Raw genomic sequence first — 20,875 nt, forward strand, 5'->3', positions numbered from 1 at the left:
ATCTGAGTCAGATCTTTATTTTATCCTTCTCCCTATTGCTATTCATGGGAGTTTTGCCAGTGAAATGAGCCAGCAAGCAGCACAGGATCTGGCCTGTTTTTATATCCAATTATGACTAACAAATTTGTTCAAGTTTTGTTTTGAAGAGAAGGTAGTATAAATTCTTAAATACACCTTAAGTAGCTACAGCACAGGAGATAATAGTACAAAGGTACTATGGGCTAGGGGCAAATCCTCATGGTTTGGATGATGCACAAGACATGACCCAGGTGTGTGTGTCAGCTCCCTTGTACAGGCTCTCCACAATATCGATTTATCTGGAAACAGTATTGGTGCTAGGGCAATAATACAGTCCCTACTTCATGGGTTGGGAACCAAAGCACAGAAAGGCTGAGTCATGTCTAGGTTTATGATGGAAATACTATTAAGAACTGAGTTTAAAAAGACCTGCTGCAGTGGACTTCTTGGAGGAGAAGCTGTAAAATTGAAGAGTAAAGCCAAGAAAGTGGGATAGATGGACAGAGGAATATGGTACTACAGAAAAAGGGAAACTGGCTAAGGCATTGCAAAAGAACATGATGCAGGAAATGAAGACTAGTTTAGGAGCAAAACTAATAGTAACAATAGTGGAAAAATAGCTGGAATTATTTTTTATAATTTTTATCATACATCAGAAGTTTTTAAAAGGCCTTAAAAAACCAATAGTGGAATGGAAAAAAAAGTCTAAGCAATTAGGGAAAGCAGAAAAATGTACAATGTCTGGAAAAACGAAGTTGTAAAGAGCAAAGGAAAAGCATTAATATAGAAGTATACTGCTGAAAAATGCAGTTTTGATGCAAGTTCTTCTGAAGTGGTGCCAACTTCCGTAAACAATTTGGTTTAAAGTGAGGAGATATTATAGAAAAGTTAAAATATTTCATTTTGACATTCTCCAAGCAAAATGTTTCAATGCTTAATTTCCAAGTTACAGTTCATTCTACAGCTGAGTTCTAATTTAAAATAGACTAAAGGCAATCAGAAGTGAGATAGGATGTTTCAAGAAGTGGAGGATGAAACATTTCATTATACCTGAAAAAACTCTTGTTTGTGTTTTGTGTTTTGTTTTTTGGTTTTTTTTTTTTGGCAATAAAGAAATCTTTCATGATGCTATGGAAGAATTTTTCTCCCCAGTTTTTCAGTTCTCTCACTGAAGTGAAAAATCAATTATTTATGCAGCCCTAGTTGTGTAATGAGGCATGCTGAAGGAAAACTTTGGCTAGAGGTGCAAATGCTCCTGTATTAAAATTCTGGAGTTTTAGATACCTCTGGATATCTTGGAGACATCTAAGGAGCCAGACAGGGAAAGAGGGAAAAGGAAAGGGCTGACCATGAAGTATTACATCATCTGATTATAGCTCTCTTATCAGAAGGAATCTTGCTGTCTCACTGATGTTGCAAGTCTGGGTTTTCAGTCTGGCACAGAAGTGTACAAGTGTTTCTCCATCTTACTTTTGCTTCCAGGGTAAGCCGATTTCTTTAGAATGATGACACAGAATCCAGACAGGGAGTGATCTATCAGTTCATCTTAGATTTTTCATCCTGTTCTGCGAAATGTTTGATCACACTAGAGGCAAGATACAATCTTCTGAATCATTTCCATTGTAACTTTATTAAACCAAGCATGTATTACAGGGATACTTGAAAAAAAAATGCCCTAAATTTCTTACCAGTTGTGCCCACATTGGAACACAAATGCCACTTGTGTGAATTCAGCCCTTCAGAAGGGAAGACAGAAGTACTGTCCTGTGCCAATAGTTGATTTTCCACATGCATGGTCACTTTGCTTTATACTGGCCACACACTGCTTCAGAGACATAAATTCTTGCCTAAGAATGGCATGGCTGTTTCGTAGCCCAACTTCCCAATGAAAACACTGCTTTAAAATTATGAAATACCAGAGATCTTTATTCTGCATGGGAGCAGAAGAGTAAGCAAGGCTGCTGTGCCAGTAATATCACCAAGTGATACACTAACCCTCTTTCTTTAGCCTTTCCCATCACAACACCAATTCTAGAAAAACAAAGATACTTACCTGGGTTGAGTTAACTAATGTGTAGATAAATATTAAAAAAATTGGGAAAACTTCTACCCATACACTTCAGAACACCATGTTTTCTCTGTTTTTTTTTTTTTTTTTCTCAAAACCGGTTGCATTATGTATTATTTTCAGTCAAAATACCACAGACAAATTCATGGAGGTCATTGTCCAGTGGTTTGTTGGTGTATGTTCAGGAAGGCAGGGCATCTTTCTGCTGCCTTCATTTGCTCCAACTAACACAGCTTTCCAAACACAAGTGGCTAAACTTGTGCCTTTTACACCTTCCCAATTCTTCTGACACGACATTCACTTCCATTAGACAATAATTCTTAGCTGAAGTTGTTACCAAATGAGCCCTGACATGATCCCAAACCACTTCAGTGAGAAAAACAGTGGATTGGCTGGGATGGCTGTAATATTACAACGCTGGAATACCCCAATCAGTGAGGGTTTTGGATCATCTAATTTTACATCCAAAATGAACCAGCAGATTTGCAGTAGCTGAATCAATGAATTTTTTTTTTTTTTTAATTTTGCAGATAACATGAATTTATATACTTGAATTTAAATGAACTTAGGTAGGATGAAGATTGGTTATTTTAATTTTTAATATTCCTCCCTCTCTTACCTGTCACTTTACTTATTTGTTTTTGATCATGAAACTGTAAGCAGGTATTTGAAGTGAGAAAACCCTGCTATATCATAGCCTGGCTGTATAAAATGGCCTGAAATTCCTGAAGTCCCATATTATCAGTTTGTCAGCTCTGAGTTTGTGTGAAGCTGCCATTACAGAGCCTTTGAAATAAATTCTAATCCACAAAAAAGCAGTGATGTAGAACTATTTTTATTGAAAACACATCTACAAAGTAATGTTTCTCAATCCACTCTGGGTGCATAACAATGCAGAACCAGTGAGGGATGGGAAAGGGAATCTTTCTATAATACCTGATTTCCATAAGAAACAAAGTTAGTATATAAAAAGATCACATTCTTTGTGACACAATTCATTTTTCTCAGCTGATGTCATAGAAAGACAGCCATTTACATTGTCTTTGCAATGTATTTCCAAACAAAATCTTAACAAAAGATTAAATTGTTATGCCATAAATTCTACAGTTAATGTTTAGACACACATTATGAATACAGTATCTATATAAAAATATCTCTAATTAGATATCAGAAAATGCCTGTCTGTATCCTAGTTTGCATTGTTAGCAAAAAATAACCCCATGTTTGTTTTCTTTCAGCCAGAGATTCATTTAGAGCTTTGCTGGTTTAACTGCTCAATACTCTGTCTTAAACCCTGCTCAATTCATTCACAGGAGAGTTCCTGCTAGTATTGTCTGGATTGCTCAACTGGGGAAGATGATCAAGAGTTTTCAGTCCTAAAAAAACCAGTCTTTCCTGGGAAAAGATTTACCTTCAACCAGCATGCCGACACTTTCACTACAGTTACTTGTACACTGTATATATGTTCTTTCAGAGACAGAAGCAACATACTGAGTGTTTTTTGGGTGGCAACTGGGACATTGCAAGGCAATCCTTCATTTCTATCAGCAGAATTTTTCATTAAGGGGAGAGAGGAAGAAAACTGAAAGTTTTAATAAAAAAGATCACTCAACACTATTATGCCTGTCAGTTACTATATTTTTCATTCTCCCAGCAGTTACCGCTTTATAAAACTTCCCAGTTTAACCTCTATAATAATGCAAGGCAAAAAGGAAAAAAAACCAACATAATCTATATTTCTAGAAAAGGGCTTCATCAAGGAATAATCTTGAAATGAAGAAGAAAAGCCACAGGATTACACATGCATTGTCTCCCTTTTTTCATTCTTTCCTTATCCCATGAAAGAAACCTAGAATATTGTGCTTTAAAATCCTTTCTAATTAAAATGTCAACATTTATTACAGTATTTACTATTTTGCAATTTATACATTTTTCCTAGTAAAAAAGCACCCATTAATTTTACTTTCTAAAGGGTTATGTTTTCTTTTTGAGATGCTACTGATAAATACACAAGGATTTTGAAATTTCACATTAAGATAGGGAGCCTTCTTCTCCAGATGCAAAAATGTATATCCAGCTAATAGCTCTATAACTTATCAGTGGGATGAATAAGCACTTGAGAGGTTTCCAAACAGAAAATCCCCTGTTGCTCTCTGGGTTTCAGGTTTAGAATACAGTCCCTTTAGGATCTGAGCATCTCATCCCTCTGCACCTTCTGCAGAAGGCTGGCACTGACTTCTATTGCTATTGTTGCTTATTAGGTAGGTAAATGGTGTACCCAGAGCATACTGTGTTTTTTTCGAAACAGAGGTGAAGACACATTTTCTGTCCCAGACTCAATACAGCCCAGGATTTGCTCCTGCAAACACTTGCACACATAGATTGTTCCACTGGGTTGTAATGTTGAAATTAAGGGGGAAAACCCAGATTGGAGGTTCATACATGCATAAATGTTTGCAAGTCAGTGGGAGCTGACTAGGCTAAATTTTTGTCAAGGTCAGCTGAGGCTAATGCAAAAAACTAAGTCTAGATAAGATAACTTTTCCAGAAACATTTCAACTCAGCTGATAAAAGTGCTGGTTTGGGGTATTTTTTGTTTCTTTGTTTATATATCATCCCCCTTTTTATCCATTCAGTTAATGTCCTTCTTTTTAATCCTGCTAGTATTTGAATAATATAACACTAGAGAAAAAAACCAGATAAAAAAGCAAAAATCCTGTTAATTTACTTAGCTGGATGCAGTTATCAAGTTAGAAGTACTGATTGTGTGTTTATAGATGTTAGGAATTTTGCAACAGATATTTAAAAAAATAAAACGATTTTCAGGCTCTGTTATCTGTTTTTACTTTCCAGTTCATTTAAAAAAAAAAAAAAAAAAAAGAAGAAGAAAATAATAGCTTCACAGAACAGAGTAACATATACTCTGATTTTTGTTTTTATTTGCTTGACAATCTCTCTTTTTATTATCCCCATTTAACACATGTCTAGCCGGACCAGTGCTATTGCCTGTTAATTTTTTTAAAGTGGGAAGCTGACATGTACTGTAGTGATTGCTAATTTGGAATGTATTTTCATTAATTCTTTCCAGTGCTAGCACAAAGGGAGATATCAACGAATAAGTGAAGTTTGTGAATTCAAAATGGCTGGAAAACGTGTATTTTTTCCACACTTGTAGTGTCAGACTTGTGATTTCTTTACCCTACATCTTGGTTTCACTGTCTAGTGGTTTCTCACCCTCATTTTCTTGTGAGATCAATTGGTATGGTTTCTTCATCTCATTCTCCTCTATCACAGAATTACCCATTTCAGCATCCCTGTTCTTCAGCTCATGCCGTGATAAATGTTCAACAATTCCTGCTCCGATGGAGTCTCCCAAGACATTGGTAGTGGTACGGAGACGATCCCTAAGAAGAAACAGTAACTTAACCTTGACTTCACCACTTGTACAGGTAAACATGCAGACTTGTTAAAATGGCCCTTAAGTAGTTGCTAGGTGCTTTAGCTATTTTATATATATATCAATTTATCTGAACTGTTACTACCATGATTTCTTCTACAGAAATTAACAAATATACTAGGATTTGGAGTTACGAAATGTACTAATATTCTTGACAACCTGACAGCAAGAAAGAGCTGTGTGGTAAGGACAAAAAAAAGAGCATATGGCAGATGCTTCTTAGGGGAATTTCAATAGGTTGGTTGTTAGGGTTTGTATCCTGTGAACATGTAAGTCAATGAGAATCTAACTTGTTAGGGTCATTTCTCTCCTGACCATAAATTATGGTCAGTAATTTAGGGTGGAATTATGCTGAAATAATTCAAATTAAACTACAACAATTCAGCCCTTTTAGAGGGCTCTGCCCAGATGATGTAGGAGGAGGCCTGACGAGGAGTGACTGGAACTGTTACTCAATAAGCATCCACCTACATGACCCTGTGGGCATGTGGCTAGATAATTATTTGAATGCATTATCTTCTGATTACAACATGGGCAACTTTTTACAGGGATCACTTGAGAAGACTGAAGGGTAAAAGCCTCTGGAAAATATACCTAAAAGGCATTAGACAAAATACAGATTGGAGGAAAACTTCTGCTTTTGATTTTGTTCCTGGACTTACCTATAGGTGTCAGATAGTCTTCTACAGACAGAAGAATGGAAAACCTGAGGGACTATACATTCTGGTGGCTGGATAAGAGAGTTACATGACTGTTTTTCATTTCTGTGTCCCTAGGCTAGACATATGAACCTTTCCTAGATTAGACAGTCAGCAGGGCTACAATGAACTGGGTCAGATCTTAGCCAGCTCTGAGCCTGATTGATGGGAAGGTTTTCATTGCCATCCTACAAAAAAATAGAAAACTAAAGCATTTTTTTCTAATTTAATTACAGTGTATCTGAAAGTTTTCTTAGTACCCTAAGGATAGGTTTCTAAGTAACCCTCTCGCGTGGAAGAGGAATCATCATTAAGTAACACCCCTCACCATCTGTGCTAAGAAAATTCCATAATCACAAGAAATTATGATTCTTTTAATGCTTCTTCCCAACTACCTTCCACAGCAGAAGTATGCCACTGCAGTATTGCCAGAATGTCCCTATCTATTGCACTTCCAAATATGATCTAAGCCCTTAGTGACTCCATAAAGATACTTACAAGAACCAGTCCACTGCAATGATAAGAGTGATGTCATCTGTGGGCAAACCTACTGATGTGAGCACAATGACCATGGTGACCAGTCCAGCTTGAGGAATGCCTGCAGCCCCAATACTGGCAGCTGTAGCTGTGATGCTGTGCAAAGAGATGGCAAGAGAAATAAATTGACTTCCGCAATAAACTCTCCGTATCATCCGGCAAACATTAAAACCAGATATGAAGTAAGAAGGCATTTGCTTAGTAGTAAATAGAAAGATGAGCCCAGTTCCTTATCTGAACACTGCATAGCTGCAGTGGAGTGTAGATCTTAAACCAAAATGTTTACACTACACCTTATTCCAGAACCCTTGAAACATGATTTTTTTTAGGCTGTAAATACTCTACCAAATGCTATGGGCCAAATAAAAATGTTATAGCTACATGCCCCCACCCATTGAACAAATTCATTCCACACACTCAAACATGTTAAAAGAAAAGCTGGGGAGAAAATTTTGTGCTGGCAGATCTCATGTAAGAGCTTTTATTCTCTGTCCATCTCAATATAACTTCCTGTCAGGTGAAGTATCTGTCCTCCAGCAGTTGGTGTTCTGCCATCAGAAGCAGAAAGCTGCAAGAAACCTTGAATCATAGCCCAGTTACTTGATAGAAATATGCTTGTTCACACCTGTTTTAGGAATCATTTGTTTTGTCAGGTGATTTGGCAGAGAGCAGCTCTAGTACTAACGAATGTGGAACTACTGCCTTGAAGTGTGAAGGCCGAGTTTTGCTTTCTGTTGATGAATATTTAATTAAGCTGGTGTTTTCTATGGAGAGAAGCACTTCTGCTTGAAAATCCTCTACACTCCCAGTTCACCATGTCTCACTTTTCAGTGTTCCTCAGGGATAAATACATGTCTCTCTGTCCTACAGTGTCCCTCTCTCCCTTCTGATATTTATTTCTTCTGCACATGCACCCAACAACCTTTTCTCTTGAACTGTTTGAGGAACATAATGAAATTAACACAGATTGGTTATCATTGAGTGCTACTTATTGGGTTGTTTTCTGTTCTATTTCAAACTTGAAGGCTTGTGTGCTTGAAACCATACCTGTCTTCTGCACCACTATCAGCTGGTATAACAGAAGGTATTACTGCTCCTTCCAAATCTTGCTCTGCTTGTGTCCTGAGACCATCAGGACTAGGAAAGCACTATCTCTCCTAGCATTAGCACTGTGATGCTTTTATGCTACTGCTTTGTACATGCATAAGAAACTACTTGGTTATAAGTCTGTGGGTCCCAAGAGCTTCCTGAGTTCTTAAGAAAGAAAATTTAAAAGTCATTGAAAACTGCTCTTGTTGACTCTACTAAGTTCAGTGACACATTTTCTTAAAGGTTTAATGGAGAATATGTGCTGGAAGGCCTCTTCCTTGCAGAAGGTGTAAGTCATTACAGTTATTCAGCTACAGTAGCAGTTTCTGTTTTTAGCTCTAGATGCTTTTGTTTAATCCCACATATAACAGCAAGGAGGAGTCACCACAAAGGTGCTTTTATTAGATGTATGTAATAATGGCTTCTGTACCTGATTGTGATAATCTGGCCAAAGTTCAGTTCAAAGTTGTTAACTTGTGCAATGAAAATTGCAGCCAAAGCCTCATATAAAGCAGTTCCATCCATATTAATTGTAGCACCTACAGGCAGTACAAATCTTGTAACTCGTTTGTCCACTCCATTTATTTCTTCCAGACACTTAAATGTAACAGGTAGTGTTGCAGAACTGAAACAAAAAGAAAGAAGGTAGTACATGATTTAAAATCTACAAAGAGGGAACGAAAAGAGTGTCATGCATTGTGATGACAAGAGAGATTGTTCTGTCCTAATTTTTATGTGATCTACCAGATTTTCTTTCTTTTTCTCTCTCTCTCTTTTTTTTTTTTTTTTTTTTTTTGTTAATGTAAAGGGTGAATTTAAACACTTCTAATAGTGGAGGTTCTGATATTCTTGGAAACATTATCCAATGGTTAATTAATATCACTGTCTATGTAGTCCCTAGTCTGAATGTGTCTAACTTCAGTATTGGGTCACAAGATTCTTCTTCTGGGCAGGGGAATCTATTTAAAAGTTCCCATTTTTGATTTTTTGTGTCATGTATGTCAACTACGTTTAGGGACGATTTAATCCTAACTCTGTTCCAGCCAGGCCCTGTACACCACTTAATCATGTTCACATCCAAACATGATATAAATGATAATTTCATTTGAAGACCAACCCAACTGAACGTTTTGCCTTCATATGCTACAGGAGTGCCATTTAGCCCATTAGACACAAAACTCCTTTTCAGAAATACTGTCTCAGAAAGGGGCATAAAGCGGTCATTTCTTAAGAGTTGCCTGAGCTCTTTATTCTTAAAAATGCATCTTTACATCTGATGATAGGAAAGTCAAGAGGTTTTTCAAGACCCAGCAATTCAGGTCACTCTGTCTCAGTGGCCTCTTAATTGTTAACTACTTAGCAGAGTTTCATGTCTTTGAAAACTTTATCAATATTGATAATATAAAATAAAAAACTGATAAAATGTAAAGAAGGGTTATGAAAGACTACGCTAGAAAAATCTCTTTGAGGACAGTCAACTTATAGTTGGATTTTAAAGCTTTTAAATCAACTCACAGTATAGTATGCTCTCTTGCATCGCTTTGGTTCTTACTGAGAATCTTGAGCAACACCTAGTGGAATGTCTTACAAGACTGACATCAAAACATCAAAGGTGAAATAAATAATTGTCCCTCTCTGCCCATTAATATGTTGTAATAATTGTTTTAAGTCTTCAAGATATTTTTCAGTGATACAACACATCAGTTTCTACATTAGTGGTCGCAATAGCTTCTCATCCCACATCTTCAAAACAATCCCAAACACCAGGGACTTGAATTTAATAATACAGATTGTCTCACTTATTTAAAGCATCTGTCTTTAGGAGACACTATTAAAATCTATTAAAATGAAAGGTTCTGTTTGGTTTAAAGTGTGAAGAGTAAACTTCCTACTCTAGTATGGCCCTCAGATTATTTTCCATCATTGATTTTTCAGGTAGGCAATGATAAAGTTGCAACAAGAAGTCCAAGGGTAACCAAGAGAGACTTCAGGACCTGGCGACAACTAGTTAAGGGATCAGGAGCACCAACAGTGTTCTTCTCTGTCCCCCCAGTTGCAAGGAACGATGAGGGAAGAAATAGTAAGAGCCAGCAATCAATACCTGGCTCCGAGCCTGGTGTCACCAGCAGAGCTTTGGGTTTTTTCAATCACAGGTCAGTTTACACAACACCAGGCTTGCACAAAAGATGGAGTACACCTGTCTCAAAGAGGGAAAATGATCTTTGCACAGGAGTTAGCAGAGCTCATTGAAAAAGTTTTAAACTAGATCTGAAGGGGAAAGGGTAAAAAAAGGGCTTGCTAGAGATAAGCCTTGGAGCGGCACACCAATGTTTGAGTGATGTTGTGCTAGTGAGGTCATTGGGTCTGCCATTTCAGTGGAGGTAGAGGTTAGAGAGCCATGCAGCAGCAAAGACACCAGAGTTACTGTTGTGTTAGAAACCACAGAAGTGCCTCAGGATGGTGATGTAGGAATTAGGGCTTCTCCCCCAAAAAGGTGTCGGGATCAATAGCCCAGCTGAAGTGCATCTGTATGAATGCATGCAGCATGTGCGGTTGGAAACCTGCCCAGCAGAAAAAGACCTGGGGATGTTGATTGAGAGCCAGCTGAATATGAGCCAGCAGTGTTCCCCGGTGGCCAAGAAGGCCAACAGCATCCTGGCTCATTTCAGAACTAGTGTGGCCAGCAGGATGAATGAAGTGATCGTCCCCCCTGTACTCTGTACTGGTGAGGCTGCACCTTGGATCCTGTGTTCAGTTTTGGGCCCCTCACTACAGGAAAGACATTGAGGTGCTGGAGGGAGTTCAGAGAATGGCATCAAAGCTGGTGAAGGGTCTGAAGCACAAGTCTGTTGAAGAACAGCTGAAGGAACTGGTGCTGTTCAGTCTGGAGAAAGGGAGGCTGAGGGGAGATCTTATCACTTTCTACAACTACCTGAAAGGAGGTCGTAGCATGGAGGGTTGTGGCAAGGTGGGTATCAGTCTCTTCTCCCACGTAGCAGGTGATAAGACAAATGAAATGGCCTCAGGTTGTGTCAGGGGAGGTTTAAATTGGATATTTGGAAAAATGTATCCACAGAAAGGGTTGTCAGGCATTGGAACAGGCTTCTCAGGGAAGTGATGGAGTTACCATCCCTGGAAGTATTTTAAAGACATGTAGATGTGGTGCTCAGGGACATGGTTTATTGGTCGACTTGGCAGTGTTAGGTTAATGGGTGGACTCAATGATATTGAATGTGTTATCCAGCCTAAATGATTCTGTGATCCTATGATATGGTCTGGAAATAAGTATTTGATTGCAATACTGTTTCCTTTCATCATAGATGCTAACCATTTTTTTATTAGTTTGATGTACCTATGACTTCATTAACAAAGAGGAAAAGTAACATTTCTGTTGCAGGTTGTATATCCATTATTGGCTATCAGGTTTTTGAGCACAGAACATCAGTGGCTAATAAGGGCTTTCAAGCTCTTCCAGAATCTCTTCTGAATTTCCTGTTTTGCTCCTCCATTTTGCCATGCATATCCTTTGCCAGCTGCATCCTTTACCAGCCAACCATTACAAACTACTTAAAAATCTCTAACACCAAGGCTAATCAAAGTCACAAGGGTTCCACCCGTACAGTCTGCACCTCCAAACAGACTCATTTCATCTCTGTTCAGGGATTCTTGCAGAAAATAGAGTTAAAGTTAATATAATTATCTCTACCAGAGGGCAGTAGAACTGAAATAAAGTGCTGAAGTAGATACTTGAAGAGAGAGTTAATCAATTACATTAGAAAAAATTGTTTTTCAAACCAATAATACTATAAAAACAATATGGCCTTAAAATATTGCACTATACCTGGAAGATGTTCCCAAAGCTGTGACTAATGCCTGGATTAAGCCTCCAATAAACACCCAGGGGTTCTTACGAGTGATCAGGAAGTAGAGAAGAGGTAGGACAATAACAGCATGAATTAGCAAACCGATGATGACTGTTACAGTATACATGGCAAGCTGACCACCAATGACACCCATGTCTTCCATCTCAACAATTTTTCCAGCAATCAAGAAGAGGATTCCAAGGGGAGCATACCTGCAAATGAGAAACCTAATCAGTATTGTACTGAACAAAGTAGAAATTCACTCCCTCATCCGTCGCTTTTCTGTTTATATGCATGCATGAATGTAGGATTTCACTGTTGGGATGACTGTAATTATTCATAAGCAGTTCTAGAGTTTAATACTTTAACTCTTAACCATTCAACCTAGATTAAACCAGAGCAGTGAATGTTTCCAATAAGCTCTGTTGAATTCAGCATCTGGGTAAGTATTTCAAGATATATAGCATGCCTTTCAGACTTGTAGGGAGATGAACTTCCATTCAAGTGCCATTTAAAAGCTAGTTTAGGGATTTCTGTTACAGTTCTGTCTGTATGAACAAAGGCTCAACTGACATAGTTGTAGACAATATCAAGTGGCCAGTTTTATTATCTCATCAGTGCTATTTCCCAGGTTGTTGGGGAAAGAACCCACACAGAAGGCTGATAACTTCCAATGATTTCAAGCTGTTTCTGGCCATGCCCCATTTTATTAAGTGGGGCACTGGATAAATACTTTAGCATGAAGCATGAAGTATGACAGAGGTTGTCTGCATTGTAGGGCAGGAACAAAGGTGATATGATCTGGTTTTTCTTAGTGGTAAACATAGTTAACAGATGAAGAAAGAGCTAGTGCTGAGCACAAAACTCAGCATAATTCTACCACATATGGACTTTTGGTACAGCCTTATTTCTATAAATGTCCACTTGTCTTTTCACATGAAGTTACCACAGAACAAAATTTATCCAACATATTTCAATTGTACTTTAAGCCACCAAATCCATATAGAAATTTCTCACAAGTAACAGTTCTCGTCCACTGCTTTGTTATCCTAAGTGTGCTTGTAGAGAAGGATAAAAGATTTTTGCTTTGTATAGAAGTTTCCTGGAAAAATAGAATTTTAGTTACTGGAAAAAATGTATTTATTTTTATTTCAGTATCTAGTACTGCAACGTATGTGTGTATGCTCTTGGGTAGGCTTTTGTTTGTTTTCTGTAGTAAAGAAAGCAAAACAACATAATTAATTTTCATAATTAACCTTCTACATGACAGATAATGAATCTTCTTTGTTGGCAAGACTTCATACCTAATGTCTGAGGGAAAAGGTATTGGTTTTAAATACCTACTAACACAATAAAGAAAGTAGGACAATTATGTGTATGTGTAAGCAGTGTAGCTACAATGCAAGGACATACGTACATACTACAGTACTGCAGGAATCAGTTGGATTGGAAACTAGTGATAAGAAGGTCTTGCTGTGTAGAAATAAGATTATGAGAGAGGTTTGTCCTTTTCCTTTACTGAAGTCAGATTAGGATATAAGGAAACTTTGATGGCATACTGTTGTGATCACTGTCTTTATGAAGACATAAAATGGCTCTGTATAAGCTTGGAAAGTTCTGCCATAGACCCCATTTTTTCTCCTGTCAGAAGCTAAACATACTGAAAGAGTAGGTATGTTTGGTCAAATTATTGACATACAGAATTACAGTTCTGGTGTTTACTTATGAAAAAAGGTTACAAAGCACTTTAGATCTTACTGTCTGACTTCATGTCAAATAGACTCTTGCTATCCAGTGCCTGACTGTGGTGAAAAAATACTGTTAGTGACTTAAAATGAAATTTATCAAAGAGGTACTTACCACATGATTAGAGCTACCAATCTCATGATAGCCTCATTAAGGCTGTCAAAGAAGTCTTTTAATGCCCGACCTTGCTCCTTCATGCTTCCAATCACCAGGCCAAAGCTTATTGAGAAAACCACCAAGCCAAGGGCATTCACTCCATTTACGGAACCTGGAACAGGAACTATTTCCTCTTTCATTCGGGTGAGGGTTTCCATTGCTTCTGACACATTGCTTATTATGGAAGCCACTGTGGATGTGTCATTGGATGGAATATCTACCTTAAATATTTTCTTTTCATAGTTAGTTTTGAACTGTTTAAACGAAAATAAAAGAAACACGGAAATGATGTGAATTATAGCAAGCAAAGATAAAAATCACACATTAAATTATTAATTACTATTGCAGGGCATTTCACTTCTTTTTGTAATATTTGTTGGTAAAATGTACTGTTATGAAAACCTGACTTTCCTGAAAGCAACAAATATTCGCTTTAACTTCAAGAGCTAGATATTCACCTTTAGCTTCCAGAACTTATTTTCTCATATCACTATCAAAGATGCAGATTCGCCATGTTAATGAGTTTTGTGACAAAACTATTGATTCTTAGTTTGCATTTTTAAATTGTTGTTTTTTCCAGTAATATATTGCCAACCGTTAAATAAATAGGTCTTTTTGGCTAGTAAAATATTTTCATGTGCTCTGGAGTCTTCTTACTTCTTCATCATTCTGAATTAGAAAAAACAGACTGGAAATAACTTAAATATAACATACCTCATTTTTCCTTTGCCATGGCAAAGCTGCTAGTTTTCCGTGCTTTGCACTAATGAATCAACATTTTTCTTAATTAAGAAAAGTGTTCTATCTTATATGGTTCCATTATGGGATGTGCAAATCAATTTCAAAATCTCAATATACTCCTAAACGTCTGCTTTGAAACCCAGTCTTTCCCACGTAATGCTTTTCCAAAGAGAAATGTGCATCCTGAATATTTCTGTCTGGGCTCAAAACACCCTTCAGCCCTGCCCTGATTAAATTCTGCTGAACACAAGGAATACTGAATATCACTAGTGAAATGTTTCTAATATGTCTCACGATGCTAAATACCTTATTAAGGCAATGGGATGCAGGTGTCAAGGTTATTCAGCAACTTTGGATTTTTATACCTTGGGATGTGCCAACAAGAGACAAATATCACATCCAGGAGCTGTAGTATTATTACTAATATCTGGAGGCTGTTGCTCACTCCAAAAGTATTTCAGTGAAATGGAGCACTTATGACTAATGCAAGAAACCTGGATATCAGCGTCTGTCAACTCTGATCTAATTTTCTGTTATCTTCCACCCCTGAGTAGTTTTATGCACTCCATCCAGGTATTTGTTGTGTCGCTCTGAAGGCTTTGCATCTTTTGGAGTTTCAAGTAAAACTTACTTACAGGAAATTTATGGAAAGTGTCTGAATAAAATGTAGCAGAACAAATCTCCATGGAGGTCAAATATTCTTGAATTTTAAATGAAATTTGCTAAAATATTTTAATATTTGGGCTGAAGTTAGAGGAGACAACTGAGCTGTTCGAACTCTTGGCTGACACAGAAAAGCCCAGTTCCACTCTCCCACCCGCTTACATCCAACCTGTTATAATTTCTCCTCTGTATAAGTTCTAATTTGATCTCTCAGTGAGCCAATTCTATTTTTTAAATTGGCAAAAAACTTACCTAACAAAGAAAGCGGCTATTTTTTGGTAAAGGTTGTGTAACTGAATCAGTTCACTGACTGAAGAACGCCTAAGAGGGCAAAACACTGAAACTACACAGCTGGGGAAGGAGGGATGGGATTGCCCCTTTAAGTGACAGAGAGGTTTTAGAATCAAAATGGAAATTTTCTGGAAGTTCTCACTAAAAGGTTTTAATTCAATCCTGGCAGGAATGTTAAAATATTGCCTAACATTGTATACCACACACTTTTTTTTTTTTTTTTGAATGTATACAGGTATGATAATTGAATTATGTGTATATTTTTGTTACTGTTTTTCAGTAGAAAAAAAAAAAAAAACCTTAGGTAAAAATTCCTTAAAGCAAATATCTGAACGGTGTAATTATGCTGGACTTGTGGGCATACAGATTAGACAAACATAAAAATGAGCAAGCTGCTTAATGAGGACTGGAATTAAAGCCTAATTTCCTAGCAAATTTCCTATTAATTTCCTACTTTCCCTAGACACATCATAACTGACTTTGTCTTGCTTCTCCTCCATTACATTCATGTCCTTCTCTCATTCCTACCTATTTGACTAGGTCAAAAGCAACATGTGATGCGGCTGTTAGACAGTGTTAGATCATGCTGCCTGGCTGGTTGGCTGCTGCCTGTTGGAACAGGCCACGAGCTCAGTCATAAACTGCTTTTCTTTCAGTGGTAGCAAAGTCTTGATTTGTCTAAGAATTGCTCTCCCCACCCACTTTGTCAAATTAGGTTGGAATTCACTATTGAGCTCAAAAATTATGACAGGGGACTGAGAAGAATTTGAGCTGCTACAGGGCAAAAAGTACAGTCATATGAAGTTTCTTACCTTTAAAAACCCCAATTAGAACTCATTTTAGGCTGCAATAAGCATATTCTTTCATTTTTTTGTGCTGATTGTGGAATTTCATCCCAGCAAGAAGATGCCTTTAATTCTTACTTAGTTAAGTATCTTTAGAGGTATAATATGGATTTTAGGATCTCAGCAAAGGCTGTTTCCATTTCAACTACTGGACTGGTTCTCGGAGATGCAGATTTTATCTGCTGACTCACCCCGTTGGTCAGACTTAGGTATTCAGAAATATTACTAGGGAGAATAGTCCTTCTAGAATCCCTTACAGAGTGGTGGATAAATGATTTATTTAGGCTGAGATTCAAAATGGAAATCTGAGCAAGAGAAATCAGAGCAACTTTATTTGCTTTGGGACAGTCACTTGAGCTAGCCTTTCTTTTATTACTGTTAAGTGAGGTTAAGGATAGCTCTGTGGATGTGTTTGTCTTCTTATGCCCAAAGTTGTCTATCAAAAGTCATGAGATGGCTCCTGGTGAAGCAAAAGAAATTAAGGAAGAACAAATACAGGAAATTCAAAGCAGATACCTATTAAGCAAAAAGTGTAGGTTGAGCTTTATTCTTGTTAGTGTTTTTTCTTTCAGATAACACTAAAGGCAAAATACAAGATTACTTGACCACCAAAAACCAAATTTTATTTGTGTGGAATGGTGAAAAAGCCAATTGTTTATAGGAAGTTACAGGATGAAAGACCACCTTCAAGGTGATAGAAAATGTCAAAGTTTATTGAATATATGAGGTAATAGCGGAGTTGACTGTTACTGCTCTGCAGACAAACTCTGCTAAGAGATCATGTTGTGATCTTTTATGAGATTCCTACTTTCAGGCAGATGTCTGTCCTGGTGGGAATCAGAGTTATTAACTGTTCATGTAGCTCAGACTAGCATTTAATAAAACACTGTGATTCTGCAGATCCTTGTGTTTTTGCAACATTCAGGAATGGAAAAAATTAGACAAAGAAAAATCTGTTCATACAATAGATTGTAAGGCTTAGGAGTCTTGAAAGAGCCAGTTACGCTTTACTAGGAGTCCTAACACCTACACTAACAATCTGCGATGGGCTAGACAACATCACTTAAATCCTGTTATTTCTGAGGATATTTGGTGCATTTTGTCTCCAGGCAGAGGTATTTCTGCCTGGTAAGATTATAGATGTGAAATACTCTTAATTTTTCCTTAAGTTCATGTATCAAGAACAAATTAGGAATGAGGTAAATATTATTTGGAACATATGAATGCTCATAGCTTTCTATGAACAACCTTATCTGCAAGTAAAATATGAAATTAATGGCATTTCTGGACTTTTTTACAAGACACTGTGCTAATGAACAACTTTAAAATGAATTCTAATTAAATTATCTCATTATGAAATAGAAAATATAATTATTGCATGATATAACGAATTCATTGTTCACGCTTTTATGGTTATTTTATTTTCATTAGTGGTACAAGACACACACAGTCATTTGACTTGAATATATTGCACGACTTTTTAAGAAGCAACATTATAACATGTAGTGCATTCCAGTGGTTGACTTGCAGACAAGGTAATGCATGGTTAACCACTCTGAAAACTCGTAATTTATTGTCATTATTCTGAGACAGTATCATTAGCACTGTCTGTGCAAAGTCTGTATGATGACGTGTTTTCTAGTGAATGATGATTTTAAAAACAGCAAGTTTGCTTAAATACAAGCCTAAATAAATAAAAATAAGACAGTGATATCCCATCTTCCTAATTAATTTTCTTCTTTCCTTTCCACACAGACAGGTGTGAAAGCATTTTAAATTGTCTGCAGAAGAGCTGATGACACAGGTTAAAATATATCTTCAGTAGTTAAAATTGTCATGATGAACAGACAACATATATTAGTTAGTATTCATGTCTGGATGTGTGTAACACTTCTGATCCCCTTAATAAGGATGAGTTTAGGAAAGAATATTTAATTAAAAATAGCTCAGAAGAAATGTGGTTATCAAATGCACTTTTTCAGTTTTTTAAGCCTCAGTTGGCATCAAATTCCACCTATTCACAACAGAATGACCATCCCCAAATTGTTAGACTGATTGTGTTTATTTCCCAAGTCCACTTGTGTTTCTTTTGTCTTTTGTTATATTCCCTGGGCACAGCACAAAGAACAACCAGTTAAAAAGCAGTATGTGCTTAACAAGCAGACTGCTTACAACTGCTTATCCCCAGACCAGATAGTATTTTTGAATTTAGCAAAGAAAGAGAAACGAAGAGCTAATGACCAGATCTGAAAGATAAATCAAAATATTTCATTAGATACCCATAAATTGGGGGTGAATATAGTGGTATAGAGAGAATTTTAAACAAAGTAATCTAATTTTAGGTAAGTGTGGAATATTCATCTGCAGTCAGTATTTTCAGATTCTCCTGTTACTGTTAAAAATTACACAAGCCTCCAGATGATCAGTGCACAGTGAAGGCAGCAATATATGTCATATGGAAATAATCAACAAGAGAAAGTATACTGTTTGGATTTACAATCTGCTCTTCCCGGTGATGCCAATCTGCCACTGATTTAATTGGAAGAGGTCCTGATAGAGGTAGGGTGCCACCAGGACTTTGGTCTTTCACAGGGAGAGAGGATGTAACTAGTGAAGAACAGAGTGAAGCTAAAGCCAAATATTTTCCAGATTATTCTTCTTAACTTGACCTCCTAGGCAAAGGTGCTCTTTGTCCCTGTAGACTTTCCTGGGCCATGGGGCTGAATGCCACCAGCTAAGCCTGAAATGGTACTTCCTATTCTGGACTGAAAGGTATGAAAGAAAGGATTTCCTTTGCTTTCCTGTGGCTTTCTTTCTCTCTGACAGGGACTTCCCCTGGCTTGTAGGGTCCACAATAGGGCATCCTTTCTGGAGGGCAAGGGGGATTTTATTTCACCAGTCTTCCTGTTCCTGTGGAAGAAAATGTGCAAAGAAGTAGGAGAAGGAAGAGAAGAAGCAAGGGGAGGTAGCTTTGTTTGCCTCACAGACTTGATGGGAAAAAAGAACAAGAAAGGGAATACAAAAGTCCGAAAGACTGAATGCAGAATGGCAGAAAATTTAGGAAGATCTTTCCCGAATAAGTCCTAAGGTCCCAGTCTTCCTTCAGGACTCTTCTTCTCCCAGCAGTAATTCTATAAATGATTTCCCAATTTCATCTAGAATCCCACTCCATCTTGGTTACCCGCTACACACAGCTCAATTTCATTTTGCAGAAGAGCAATTTCACATCCAGAAAATTAACCTTACTCTGCTAAAATTAATTATGCAAAGGAAAGTCCAATTTTCCATGTCTTGGTGTTACAAATTTTGAGTAATAGTTGATCTTTTGAGGTTATAAAATTTGGAAATGATAATTGGTTATAAAATTTGGAAATGATAATTGGTCCTTTATGTTAGTGAAGCTGCTCTGGAAAGGGCTTGCTATTGACGGGGAAAGCAAAAGATTCAAAACTTGCTCTAAGTAGTAACACAGTCATTAGAGGACCTGTGTGCTGGCCATGGTGAGAAAGAACAAAAAACCTTCCAGTGGGTTCAAATGCAGGTCTCTGTCAGGAAACAAACCTGACTAAGGGTACTCTATGACAGAATATGAGCACCTTATATATCAAAATATGTGATGGCAGTGATGGTTTCCAGGTGTGCAAAGCTGTGGATCGATATCAGACAACTATGAGTAATAATCTGGTTTGTGTTTGGGTCAGCAAACACAGTGTTAAAGAACGAGATTAGTACCAGGTGGATCATCCTGCTTCATAAATCTTCTGAAAAACATATGAAAAACCCTTGAAAACAAAGTTATGGGGTCAGATGTACAAAGTCATCTGGATACCTGTGGACCTGTGGATCTTACACATACTTGTTTCTCCTGTAAAACTTGTGTGCTTTTTTTTTTACTATTTTTTTTTTTTTAGCAAGTCTGGTACAACAACATAACTTGTACCTAAAAATCTAGGTTTTGGTACCTGATTCAAATAGTATCATTATGACAGATTTAAAATCCTGATACTCCAGTAAGCATAGCTGCTGCTGAAAAGTCAGAAAAAAACTTTCATTAAACATTTCCTGGTTTTCGAACCATTTTTCAGAAATTCCTTTAAGCTGTAAAGCACATGAGAAACGTAATATACTTAACGTAAGCAGAATCTGCAGGACATCTCTAATCAAGAACATAGATTTAGGACTGCTAGTCACTGAGTCAGGTTTCCTGTGGAAGTAAGATGCTTTATCAAAATAATTTTTCAAGCTGTATTTTAAAACTGGTGAGGTAGTTTGTTCCCATGGCTTCTAATTGGAGATTTTTCCATGACCTCACTTTTTAGGTAATGAAGGTTATAAAACTTACTAATTCCCCCTTTAAATTTAGTCATAATGATTTCCATTTCTTCTTGTATAAACATTTTACTTTAGTGTCTACAGCTCTGTTCCCACTTCGTTTTTTGTACTTGAATACTTTTAAAATCAAGCTTCTTTTTGCTTTATACACTGTGTTTGATAATCTCATCAGCTCCTCTCTCCATTGTGCTCATTTTGCATGAATCCTATGAATGTAATGACCCAAATATACTCCGTATTCCAGACAGCCACATTCCTCTGGCGTTTATTTCCTCTCTTGGAGTTATGTTACATAATATATCTTAGAGCTGAATTAGAGGGGTTTTAATTTTTTTTTTTTTTTTCCTGATGATGATGACTTCCCATCTTAA

At 37.1% G+C, this 20,875-nt stretch overlaps 1 protein-coding gene across 1 annotated transcript in view; it reads right to left on the reverse strand.

Moving 5' to 3' along the window:
• Positions 1-2,905: 2,905 nt before the first annotated feature.
• The window catches only part of SLC1A3 (solute carrier family 1 member 3), a 65,374-nt gene continuing 47,404 nt past the window's right edge, over positions 2,906-20,875 (reverse strand). The window contains exons 6-10 of the mRNA XM_065860926.2: positions 13,591-13,886; positions 11,709-11,942; positions 8,298-8,492; positions 6,740-6,874; positions 2,906-5,490 (exon numbers count right to left, since the gene is read on the reverse strand). Coding sequence (XP_065716998.1) covers positions 5,286-5,490; positions 6,740-6,874; positions 8,298-8,492; positions 11,709-11,942; positions 13,591-13,886 — 1,065 coding nt within the window. The 3' untranslated portion in view covers positions 2,906-5,285. The remainder of the gene's footprint in view (positions 5,491-6,739; positions 6,875-8,297; positions 8,493-11,708; positions 11,943-13,590; positions 13,887-20,875) is intronic.

The sequence above is a fragment of the Patagioenas fasciata genome, chromosome Z (assembly GCF_037038585.1).
Source record: "Patagioenas fasciata isolate bPatFas1 chromosome Z, bPatFas1.hap1, whole genome shotgun sequence".
NCBI lineage: Eukaryota > Metazoa > Chordata > Aves > Columbiformes > Columbidae > Patagioenas > Patagioenas fasciata.